Source organism: Oryctolagus cuniculus, chromosome 3 (genome assembly GCF_964237555.1).
Source record: "Oryctolagus cuniculus chromosome 3, mOryCun1.1, whole genome shotgun sequence".
In the NCBI taxonomy this organism is placed as follows: Eukaryota; Metazoa; Chordata; class Mammalia; order Lagomorpha; family Leporidae; genus Oryctolagus; species Oryctolagus cuniculus.
In genome coordinates this window covers 94,315,611-94,328,517 of record NC_091434.1, presented here as the reverse complement: position 1 = coordinate 94,328,517, position 12,907 = coordinate 94,315,611, and the positions used below count along the sequence as shown (strand labels likewise).

The 12,907-nt window shown below is 37.0% G+C and overlaps 1 protein-coding gene across 3 annotated transcripts in view; it reads left to right on the top strand.

Annotated features, from left to right (window-relative positions):
- The window catches only part of ACVR2A (activin A receptor type 2A), a 95,214-nt gene that overhangs the window by 55,532 nt on the left and 26,775 nt on the right, over positions 1–12,907 (top strand). For all 3 annotated transcript variants that reach the window (XM_051849571.2, XM_017342835.3, XM_070070963.1), the window contains 3 exons: positions 5,106–5,313; positions 8,164–8,273; positions 8,484–8,638. In XM_051849571.2, the coding sequence (XP_051705531.1) occupies positions 5,106–5,313; positions 8,164–8,273; positions 8,484–8,638 (473 nt within the window). The remainder of the gene's footprint in view (positions 1–5,105; positions 5,314–8,163; positions 8,274–8,483; positions 8,639–12,907) is intronic.

Below are 12,907 nucleotides of genomic sequence, written 5' to 3'. Positions count from 1 at the left end.
CAGCAAGTTTCTGAAAAGGAGTAATTGGGAAAATGCCTGTTGTTTACATACAGATAAATAGTACTAGCAATGCAGAAGATGTAGAGTCAGCTATCTAGATACAGTTGACATTGTATTACCAGCACAATTTTTATACATTGATTTATACTATTTCTGTCAGAGATGGGAGGGATTCCGTGGCACTGTTGCTGCTTACAGGCACTAGCAGCTAATAGTTATGTCTGTGCTGGTGTACTATATAGAACAGCTGTTCTTGGACTTTTTGGTTTTAAGATTTCTGTAGGCTCTTAAAAATTTGGAACCTTAGAAGAGCTTTTCTTTTTCTTATGTGGGTTATATCTATTGATGCTTGTATTAGAAATGAAGAAAGAACATTTAAAAATATTAATTTCCTGTTAAAATAGCACTAATAAATCCATTACATGTAAGTAAACCAGATTTTTGTGAAAAATATTTTCCAAAACCAAATGAAACTTGTGAAATGTTTAGATTTCCTTAATGATTTTTAGTAGAGGATAGCTGGATTCATGTGTCTGTTTCTCCATGCAGTTGGGCATAAGTATGTGGATTTCAAATGTTTTTTTTTTTGTACTGATTATTTGTCTTCAAATTTTATCTTTCCACAAACTTTTTGAAGTACTCTCTACAGTCATATACCACAACTTGTGAGGAATATTTCCATCATCCCTTGAAATTTCCTTATGTCATTTTGAATCACCTCCCCTCCCATCACCCCCCACCCCAGCTTCTGGCAACTTCTGATATAATTTCTATTTCTGCAGTTTTGCCTTTTCCTAGATACTGTATGAATGTAATCATATAGTATCACCATTTGAATATCTCTTTCACTCAATATAATAGGTTTGAGATCCATCCAGGTCATTGCAACTATCAGTACTTTTCATTGCATGGATGTTTGCTTATCCATTTACCAGTGAAGGGCACTGGGTTGTTTCTGTTTTGTAGAGGTTAATAAATAAGGTCACCGTAAACATTCATATGCAGATGTTTGCATGGACATATGTTTCCATTTTTAAATTAAATATCTAGAAATGTCTTTGCTGGGTAGTATGTCAGGTGTATATTTAACTATTAACAAGCTGTAAAACTGTTTTCCTAAGTGGCCAGACCATTCTGCATCCCTGTCACCAAAGTATGAACGTCTCAGTTGCCTGCATATTTAGCAACACTTGTTATTGTCCCTAATATGTTTGTGTTGTTTTTTAGTCTTTTTTTTTTTTTTTTTTAAGATTTTATTTGAGAGGTAGAGTTATAGGCAGTGAGTGGCCACAATGGTCGTAGCGACGCTGAACCGAAGCCAGGAGCTTCTTCTGGGTCGCCCATGTAGGCCCAGGGACTTGGGCCATCTTCTGCTTTCCCAGGCCACAGCAGAGAGCTGGATTGGAAGAGGAGCAGCCGGGACTAGAACCGGCGCCCATATGGGATGCTGGTGCTGCAGGCAGATTAACCTAGTGTACCACAGTTCCAGCCCCTTTAGTCATTTTTTTAAAAATCTTGTTTACTTCCATATAATTTGAAAGTAGGAGGGGGAGGGAGAGAGAGAGAGATGTGGATGGAAAGAGATCTTCTATCTGCTGGTTTACTCCTCAAATGCCCACAACAGCCAGGGCTGAATCCACAACTTAGGAACTCAATCTTAAGTTTCCCACATGGGTGGCAGGTATGACAGGGACCCAGATACTTGAGCCATCACCTGCTGCCTTCGAGGGTGTGCATGAGCAGGAAGCTGGATCGAAAATTGAGTAGCCAGAATTCCAATCAGGCCCTCCAATATAAGATGCAGGCAACTTAATCAAGGTGCCAAACACCAGCCCCAGTATTTAATCATTCTAATAAATATTTCATTTTGGTTTTAGTTTATATTTTTTGTAATGATTGATGGTGTTGAGTAGCTTTACTTTGCTTTTTTTTTCTTTAATGTATTCGCTTATTTGAAAGGCAGAGTTACAGAGAAGGAGGGAGAGCCGGAGAGAGATCTTCCGTCTGCTGGTTCACTCCCTAAATGGCCACAAAAGCCAAGACTGGGCCAGGCCAAAGCCAGAGGCTTCATCTGGGTCTCTGGTGTGGGTGGCAAGGGCTCAAGTACTTGAGCCATCTTCTGCTCCTTTCCCAGGCACATCAGCAGGGTGCTGAATGGGAAGTGGAGCAGCCAGAACAGGAACCATTGTGCATACAGTATGCTGGCATCCCAGGTGGCAGCTTTACCCACTATGTCACAACACTGGCACCATTCATAGTCTTTTCAATAATTGATGCTGAAACAACTGGACACTGACATGCCAAAAAAACAAAAGAGGAAGGATGGACAAATCATCTTATTTTGTGCCACATACAAAAAGTCTAAGTGTATCACAGACCTAAACATAAAACCTAACTTCTAAATTTCCAAAAGAAAACGAAAAATTTTTGCACTACAAATCTTAGACATACAAAAGATTTCTTAGAATGCAAACCATATAAACTAAAAAACAAAGAATTGATAAATTGAACCTCATTAAAATAAGAATTTTGACACTTTCTAAGTGAAAGGGGGAAAAAGACATATACTGGGAGAACATAATTACGAAATACATTTCTAGAAAAGGACTGACACTCAGAATATATAAAGACACCTCACAAATAATAAAACAATGTCAAAATTTTCTTAATGGGCAAAAGAGTCAGATAGATGTTTTGCTGAAGAATAGCTTAGAACAGAAAAATTCTACATGAAAAGCTACTTGGGAAGCAGGCATTGTGGTACAGGGTTAAGCCACCATCTGTGATATCAGCATCATATATACCAATTTGAGTCCTAGCTGCTGTTCCTTCTGATCCAGCTCCCTGCTAATGCACCTGGGAAAGCAGCAAAAGATGGTCCAAAGGCTTGGGCAAAGTGCTTGGGTGGCTGACACCCATGTAGGTGGAAGATTGCTCTCTCTGTAACTCTTTAAAGTAAATTAAATCTTTTCTTTTTAAAAATATTTTTGAATATTCCAGTTTTCTTGCTTTTCCAGATAAGACATAATTTCCTTAAAAGTTAGTTTCAGTGTAAGATTTGAAACCATTAATGAACTTTTTGTCCTTTGTAACATTGAAATGTGTTGATCTGTCTCACATATTGAATAGATTATTTTTTTTTACTGTGAATGCTGTTGTAACACAGTTAATTTAGTAAATATTTTCTCTGAATTTATAGAACTTCTAAATATTCATACATTTCATTATTTAAGACTAAAAAAATCACATTGTTAATCTCATCAGTGATCTCATAAAAAGTTCTTAAATATTCACAAGGTATCATCCTGGTAGCGGATAGTTTTCCCAAATCCTTATTTGTACTTGGAAACTCAGGTATTATCATTGCCAGTGCATTCTATTGTTTGCTTTACTTGAAGTAACAGGTCCACCTGGCTCACTTCTGGGAACTCAACTGCTAGATAACCAATTCTTAATAGCTGTGATTTGTTGAGTATACAGTGTGGTTATGTAAAAGCTGCTTCTTGAAGCAGCCATTGTACTCCACTCTGCAGGAGAATCATGTTTGCTTACTTCCTTTTTTGTCATACAGAATATTGAAAACTCTACTCAAGGGTTGAGACTTAATAAAATTAACAAATTGTGCTTTTCATCAAGGACATTCTTTTTTTTTTTAACTTTTATTTAATGAATATAAATTTCCAAAGTACAGCCCATGGATTACAATGGCTTCCCCCACATAACGTCCCTCCCACCCGCAACCCTCCCCCCCCACTCCCTCTCCCCTTCCATTCACATCAAGACTCACTTTCGACTCTCTTTATATACAGAAGATCAGCCTAGCATACATTAAGTAAAGATTTCAGCAGTTTGCTCCTACACAGAAACATAAAGTGAAAAATACTGTTTGAGTACTAGTTATAGCATTAAATCTCAATGTACAACACACTAAGGACAGAGATCCTACATGAGGAGTAAGTGCACAGTGACTCCTGTTGTTGACTTAACAAATTGACACTCTTGTTTATGGCCTCAGTAATCACCCTAGGCTCTTGTCATGAGCTGCCAAGGCTATGGAAGCCCCCTGAGTTCACTGACTCTGATCATATTTAGACAAGGCCATCGCCAAAGTGGAGGTTCTCTCCTCCCTTCAGAGAAAGGTACCTCCTTCTTTGATGACCCGTTCTTTCCACTGGGATCTCACTCGCGGAGATCTTTCATTTAGGTCCTCCCCCCCACCCCCCCCGAGTGTCTTGGCTTTCCATGCCTGAAATACTCTCATGGGCTTTTCAGCCGGATCCACATGCCTTAAGGGCTGATTCTGAGGCCAGAGTGCTGTTTAGGACATCTGCCATCTCATGTTGGATCATTCTCTCCCTTTTTTATTCTCTCAGCTAGTATTTGCAGACACTATTCTTGTTTATGTGATCCCTTTGGTTCTTAGTCCTATCATTATGATCAATTGTGAACAGAAATTGATCACTGGGACTAGTGAGATGGCATTGGTACATGCTACCTTGATGGGATTGAATTGGAATCCCCTGGTATGTTTCTAACTCTACCATTTGAGGTAAGTCAGCCAAGGACATTCTTAAGTGAAACTGGCATTGTCCAGAGAAATCTTTGGAAATATTTGGTCACTTCCCATTATTATTTTCATACTTAATATAAAGAGATTAACCTGAAGACCTAAACCCAAAATTGTAACACTGGGAAGATGAGATTTTTAGGAACATCTGAAGTTGCTATGTTGGAAGACAAACTCTTATTTAAGAGCTAATATATGGGGCCAGTGCTGTGGCATAGTGGATAAAGCCGCCACCTGCAGTTCTGGCATCACATATGGGCACCGGTTCAAGACCCAGCTGCTCCACTTCCCATCCAGCTCTCTGCTATGGCCTGGGAAGGCAGTACAAGATGGCCGAGTACTTGGGCCCCTGCACCCATGTAGGAGACCTGGAGGAAGCTCCTGGCTTCTGCTCAGTGTAGCTCTGGCCATTGCGGCTATTTGGGGAGGGAACCAGCAGATGGAAGACTTCTCTCTCTAACTCTTGCTTTCAAATAAATAAATAAATCTTAAAAAAAAAAAAAGAGCTAACATAATACATTGTTTTATTGTCTTATAGGTGCTATACTTGGTAGATCAGAAACTCAGGAGTGTCTTTTCTTTAACGCTAATTGGGAAAGAGACAGAACTAATCAAACTGGTGTTGAACCCTGTTATGGTGACAAAGATAAACGGCGGCATTGTTTTGCTACTTGGAAGAATATTTCTGGTTCCATCGAAATAGTGAAACAAGGTTGTTGGCTGGATGATATCAACTGCTATGATAGGTAAGGATGCATTTTATTTGTTAAGATAGTCTTAAGTAATTCTCATCACTGTCCCCTTTTTAAAGGAGAAAAAAAGATTATGAAGAGTTATGATATATTCTGTTGATAAAATATATTTAAAGAAGTAAGATAAACATGGTATACTTATATTTATCTTTGATATTTTTGAATAATCTAAGAAATGAGAATTTTTAGAAAAGAATCACTTTCCCTACATTGTTAGGTCTTTACTTTTTAATGGCAATTTTAAGGAAGAAAGGACTTTTAAAACCACTTTAAAAGAGAGTGTATCTGTTGGAAAATCTATCCTCTTGGAGAATAAAACCTAATTGTAGTATTTAATTTTAAGTTTCCTTCATTATGTATCTGGAAGAAATTGATTTTGTTACACCATGCCCCCTTTTTTTTCTTGTGGAGGAGGCCTTTGTTCTTTACCCCAAGAGACATTTTAACTTGACATTCAGAATTACATCAGAACACAGAGTCCCTATAGAAAGCTACATTTTATTTAATGTACATTGTTTGAGTTGTTTTATTCTGTACTGGAAATAAAATACAGTGGTCATGTTATTGACTGCCTATGTTCTCTCTGTAAAGAGTCCCATAGATGTTGGGCTGATCGCTTCAACTGTTTGGGCCACAAGATTTCCACTGCGGTGGGTGCTGAAGACTGACATTTGCACCCAGAAAGTGTTGCTGTATACACTGGATTGTAGATACTGTGGGTCTACTTTTAGGAGCCTGAATTGTTATCTTTAAATTGTGATTGGTTAGCTGTAACGGATAGAAAAATGCATTTACTGAGCCCATAAAAAATAGTTCTACTTTTGTTGAGAGATTAAAACAGTCATTTAGATATATATTTAGTTTTTAGGATATACTTTTAAGTCTGTGAGTTTCCCAGGGATTATTCCTCTATAATTATGTTTTAGCTGCATTTCTGATTAACCCCTCTACTAACAGAAATGGTCATCGGGTGATATGTGGTATCCTGAAAGGTAAATAGAAGAAATTCAGAGGGGAAGGGAGATGAAATTTGAGAGTCATGTTTGTCCAAAACTGTCTTCATGAGTTGAAATCAAGAATTCTTACCTTTTGTGGTGAAAAATTACTAAAAACAGTATTTCATTTATGTGAACTGCAGGCAGTGGTGAAAAGGGTACTGAGCCATTTTCCACTGGAGATCTGGATCGGGGAGTGCATTATTCAGTGCAAATGTTTGCTGTTGGAATGATAATTACTTCAACAGCTTTGTTTTGGGGGATTGAAGGCTGATTTAAAAATAAGTGAAATTTTGGTTTTATGCTCTGGTTTTGATTGAACAGTAATACAGATAGTAAGAGCAAGAAAAGTCAAAGAATGTCAATGTATGAAAGAAAAGGTAGTAATAAAAGATGAAATTGGATAGTGAAAGGTAATTCTTTTCAATTAGTTATTTAACTGTTCATCTACAATTTGAGGTGTGATTCTAAATATTTTTAAATTTATGCATTTATATTTATAAATTAATATTTAGCTTTGATTTGTTTTATCTTTTGGCAACTAGGTTTTTGTATACTCATAGGTTATATTTTAAAATTTCATTTGCTACAACTACTGTCTCCCTCATGTTTCTTGAGCTTTTCACTTAGGAGTTGAGTTCAAACTTATTCTAATAATCATCACAAAAGTTCACTTTATTGGTAAGATTGGTCTTTAAGTGCACCTGATGTTTATTAGCAATATTTAAAAGTTTGATTAAAAATGTAGATATAACTTTTCTTGCTGTTTCATTAGGGTTTGCTCTAGAGACTACACATTCATGTGTTCTCAGTGACTTCCTATTGAGTAGGCTGCCTTTTTTCCCAATGAACCTAATTCCATCTGTTTGCATTATTAGATCCTATATATTTAATGTTACATATTTGTTTTATACTTGTTGATTATCTCAGTTGTGTTCATTGTGTTCAGGGAATTTAAATCTACTATAAAAACATGACACTATTAATTCCCAAACCTTGTTTGGGTCTCGGATGTTGAAATATGTTCTGCCCAAGAGATATATGGGCTTGCAACATTTAGTGTGTATATGTGTATATGCCCATACAAATAGTTTTATGTATAGTTTTGATTTTGTGTTCACGAAATGAGAAAGCTCTGTTTCCTGTCAGTAAAAGCATTCTTAGACCAAATTGCTTCATTGACTTTGTTTCTCTTTAAGCTTTCATAATAATTACAAAAACAAAAAAGGTGGTTGCTTTAGAATGCTCATTGAAAACCAAACTAAAGCAATAGTCTCAAGGAATCAGTGTGATTGTTATAAAATCAACCTATGATTTTTTTTCTCATGAGATTTAGTAACAGAAATTCAGAAACATTTGTTTTCTTTTAAGAATTGATCAGGGGTGGTGCTGTGACACAGTAGATGGAGCTGCCATCTGCAGTCCCTGGTTTGAGTCCCCACTGCTCCGCTTCCAATCTAGCTCCCTGCTAATGTGGTTGGGAAAGCAGTGGAGGATAGCCCAAGTACTTGGGACCCTGCACCCATGTGGGATACCTGAAACAAGCTCCTTTCTTCAGCGTGGCCTAGTCCCAGCTATTGCGGCCATTTGGGGCGTAAACCAACAAATGGAAACCCCTTCTCTCTCTTTCTCTCTCCCTCCCTCCTTCCCTGTCTCTGTAGCTCTACCTTTCAAATAAATAAAAATAAAATCTTAAAAATTATAGAGTTGATCCTTGGGCATTAATAAAAATCTTGAAGCTGAATACAGATGGACTCATTCAATATTTTATATCTGAGAAGAAAAAACACCTATTATAGGGACAACATAATGTTTATTTTGATTATTATTTTCCTCTGTTTGTTTGTAGGACTGACTGTATAGAAAAAAAAGACAGCCCTGAAGTATATTTTTGTTGCTGCGAGGGCAACATGTGTAATGAAAAGTTTTCTTATTTTCCGGAGATGGAAGTCACTCAGCGTAAGTTCACAGAGAAAATACATAAATTTGTTCAGTTAGTAGATTGGAAACAAAGAATATTAGAAAATTAATGATGGAATACATGACTCTGAATAACTGCCTCATATTTTGTTTGTTTTTTTTTTTTTCTCCCAAATTTGACACTATGATATTTTAGTATAGAATTTTGTGGACAAAAATCTGAGTTGTTTTTCCCCTCCTTTTCTACAGCCACTTCAAATCCAGTTACACCTAAACCACCCTATTACAATATCCTGCTCTATTCCTTGGTGCCACTTATGTTAATTGCGGGGATTGTCATTTGTGCATTTTGGGTGTACAGGCATCACAAGATGGCCTACCCTCCTGTACTTGTTCCAACTCAGGTAAGTTATTGTCCTGCCCTTTGTACTGTTTTAAATTTTATATTTTTAAGGAATGTTACTGTGATGGAACTAGATTAATACAAATTGTTTTCTTTTGAAGTTAATTTTTGAATGTTTATCATCATGGGAATTATAACTATTTTGGTGAACTTGTGAATTTGCTACATTCTAAACTTTTCTTATTTAAGGGTAGGGGTAGAGTAGAATGAGGGGTATTCCCATTCCTGTTATTTTGGGAGTTTTTATTTTAATACTTTTAAGTGTGGGGTACACACTTTACTTTTTGAGAAGTAATGATGGAGAAGTGGTGTCATAACCGTTTTTTCTTTTTTATCCTCTTTTACATCTGTAAACTACCTTTTAACTATGGAGATAGGCCCAAAAGGTATCTAAAAAAAGAGTTAAAGAGATTTTATAAGGACTTCAGGAAGATACACTGACAAAAAAGTTATTTTAGGGAAGGGGAGTAGAAGAGCCAACATTTTTTATCATGTGTTGTTGTTGGTGTTGAAGTGTAATTTTTTTCTTCAGCCCATCAAATGTGTACCGAAGACTAAAAACTTCTTAATGTATTTGATTCTCATGCACCCCACCATAAGTATTTCTGAAAATAGATTAAATTCATTAAGTTATCCTCATAGTCTATCATGTAGATAATTGGTCAGTGCTTAACAAAGACATTTCATGGAATTAGTTAATATTCTACATGCCCAGAAAGCTGATAACTTTGGGTTTTACTAGCTTGAGTCATCTCTAAATTCTAGTTTTTCCTGTGTTTAACTTTTTAAGATCAGATTACCTTGGTCTTGTGGATCTCTTGGTTTAACTTTGTTTCTTTAATATCAGTAGGATTAATGGTTAAAACTTGATAGAAAAAAAAATGGTGAAGCTCTATAATTTAATGATCAAAACAGCTTCTTCTCTCAAAGCTTTATTTACATAACACACTTCTTTCAGTACTTGTAGCAATCTGTTAGCATTAAGTCATTGATCCCCTTAATCTTTCTAAGATGTGTGTATGGAGAAATAAACCCAAAGGTAAAATACCTTGCTCAGTAAATTAGGTAAACACACTCTGAGTTTTGTAGAGGTTAAATATTTTTAACTTTTAAAAAAATTATTTATTAACGAGGGGTGGGGGTGAGGGATGAAGGGAGGGGGAGAGAGAGAGCGATATCCCATATGCTGGTATACTCCAAACGAATGCAGCAATACAGGCCAACTGGAGCCAGGAACTCAATCCAGGTCTCCCACAAGGGAGGCAGGGACTCAAGTACTTGTCATAACTGCTGCTTCCTATGGCTCCCTGGAATGTGGAATGGAGCTAGGTGGGACTGGAACCCAGACAATCTGATATGGAATGCAGGCATCCCAAGTGGTGTCTTAACTACTGTGCCAAATGCTTGCCTCAGATATTTCATACTTTTCAACATTAGTTACTATATGTGTTTTTATTAAAAATCATTTGTAAAAAGTATTTTAAAAGACTGTCTAATGTGTATAGTTTATACCAAATGCACATAGAATGGCTAACAGTTTACCTCTGTCTGTGGTAACTTTTTAAAAATGTGTTTTAATATCTAAATTTGGAAGAGAAAGTATTTAGTGTGATTATAGTTGTTCACCTTACCCTAGACTTGTGATATGGTAGAAAGATAGAAACAAGCTAGAAACCACATTTATGACTGCATATAAAGAGGTTTTAAGATGGCAATGTGATCTTATGGATAACATTGCTTTGCATATAATCTTGATATAACAAAAGTGAAACTAAGACATTTTTTAAAAAGACTTGATATGTTATATATGAGATCACATTATTTAGAAATGCTAATTAATTCAAGGATTTAGGCTTTTAGGAAGGGAAAGATACTGTTATTATTTATAAATAAGAATCAAGGTTCTTCCATGAGTATCCATTCTGAGGGTTTTAGATATTTATTGTTGTTAATGTTATTGTTCACATCTATTTAGTACTTGCGCTCATCTGTCATGAATTTACATGAACTGTATGAATTGCTGAAAAATAAGGGATATGTTTATGGATTTTTTTGGCATGGAATGACTTGGCATGGTAAAGCTACATTATGTGGAATATGACAAGTCTGCTTTTTTGCTTTCCTTTTGTCTGTTGTGGAAAATGGGCATTGTCATCATTGTCAAACTTCATTTTTGTCATCTTCCATTGTCTCTAAAGTATTATGATACCATGCTTTCAGTCTCATTTTTGATAGAGGTTTATGAAACTGTAGCTCTTCAAGGCTACTTAGTGACCATTTAGTCACAAATGCTTTAGTTTTACCTTTTATTTGAAAAGTGAATAATAATTACATCAACCATTTATTGATTAAGCATTTCCAAAATATGGGACTGATATGTAAAGATAATTTTTGGAATTTATTAAAAAAACAGGTACTTCTGGATTATATACGTGAAAGTGTAGAATGAGACCTGGCATATTATGTTATTAATTAACTTCACAGGTGATTGTGGTGACTAGGCAGGTGTGCACAGCCCTGATTTAATTTTATATCAGAGAGTGGTTTATGTAGTATAAATCCCCATTTTATAGATAAAGAAGTTGAGACATAGCAAGACATACAAGTGTCAGAGCTCAGACCTGAACCAAGGCCCTCTTAACATTAAAGCTTTAACTCTTTTTTTTTTTTTTAAGATTTATTTATTTATTTGAAAGGCAGAGTTACAGAGAGGCAGAGGCAGAGAGACAGAGGTCTTCCATCCGATGGTTCACTCTCCTGCTGGTTATAACAGCCGGAGCTGCCCCGATCTGAAGCCAGGAGCCAGGAGCTTCTTCCAGATCTCCCACACATGTGCAGGGGCCCAAGGACCTGGGTCATCTTGTACTGCCTTCCCAGGCCATAGCAGAGAGGTGGATGGGAAGTGGAGCAGCCGGGACTTGAACTGGGGCCCATTTGGGATGCCAGCACTGCAGGTGGCGGCTTTAACCCACTGTGCCACAGCACCAGCCCCTAAAGCTTTAACTCTAGTACTTATATTGTCCTACCTCTCTTTTCAGAAAGTATATGCTTTTGGTGTTTCACGTCATTCATTAAGCTTCTTGGTAGTTTGAAAATCATCTGTAGGCTCATTTATTTTCCTGCCTTTCATTATTGAATGGCTTGTGTGACTACTAAATTGAGTAATAGCATCATTTCACATTAGCATTGTTTCACATAGTACAAAAGCAAGTCATAGATAGTAGGACATAATGTGGTTTTCATTTAAAAAAAAATGTTTCAGCACATTTTTTTTAAAGATTTATTTATTTTACCTGAAAGTCAGACTTACAGAGAGAAGGAGAGGCAGAGAAAGAGAGAGGTCTTCCACCTGCTGGTTCACTCTGCAGTTGGCTGTAATGGCCAGAGCTGCACCAATCCTAAGCCAGGAGCCAGGAGCTTCTTCTAGGTCTCCCACGTGGTTGCAGAGGCCCAAGAACTTGAGCCATTTTCTACTGCTTTCCTAGGCACATTAGCAGAGAGCTGGATTGGAAGTGGAGCAGCTGGTACTCGAACCAGCACCCACATGGGATGCTGGTGCTGTAGTCTGGGGCTTTAACCTGCTGCACCACAGCTCTGGCTCCTCTTTGTAGCTGTTAAGCACTGTGCTTTGTGCTTTTACGATTGTTTTCATGTTTTCACTTTCTTCCCAATCATTCTGGATAAAAAATCTTGGTGACAGCTATTTGTGGCTCTGTCATTTATCAAGTCCTGTTCATTTACCTTTTCATCCTTATTGATCCTATTGTAATTAAGGGCATTATTATACTTGAGGCTGAGCTTATTTATATAATTTCATGGTTGATCTTTTTAAGGTTTATTTGTTCATTTATTTATTTAAAAGGAAAAACACCAGAGAGGAAAAGAGAGTGTGATATCAATCTTCCATCCTGTGGTTTACTCCCCAAATGGCTGTAACAATCAGGTCTGGGCCAGATTGAAGCCAGGAACCAGGAGCTCCATCCTGGTCTCACACATGTGTAGCAGGGTCCAAGTACTTGGGACTGTTTTCCACTGCCTTCCTAGACACATTAGCAGGAAGCTGGATCAGAAGTGAAGCAGCTGGGACTCAAACTGGCCCTCCAGTATGGGATGTGAGCATTCCAAGTGGTGGCTTAACCTGCTGTGCTGTTACGCTGGCATCTCCTGGTTGATCTTGCTGCCAGTTCTCTTCCTTTGTTCTGAACTGTTACTAGAACAGCAATTTTACTTTTTTTTTTTTAAGATGGTACTTCTGTGCTTTAAAATGTTT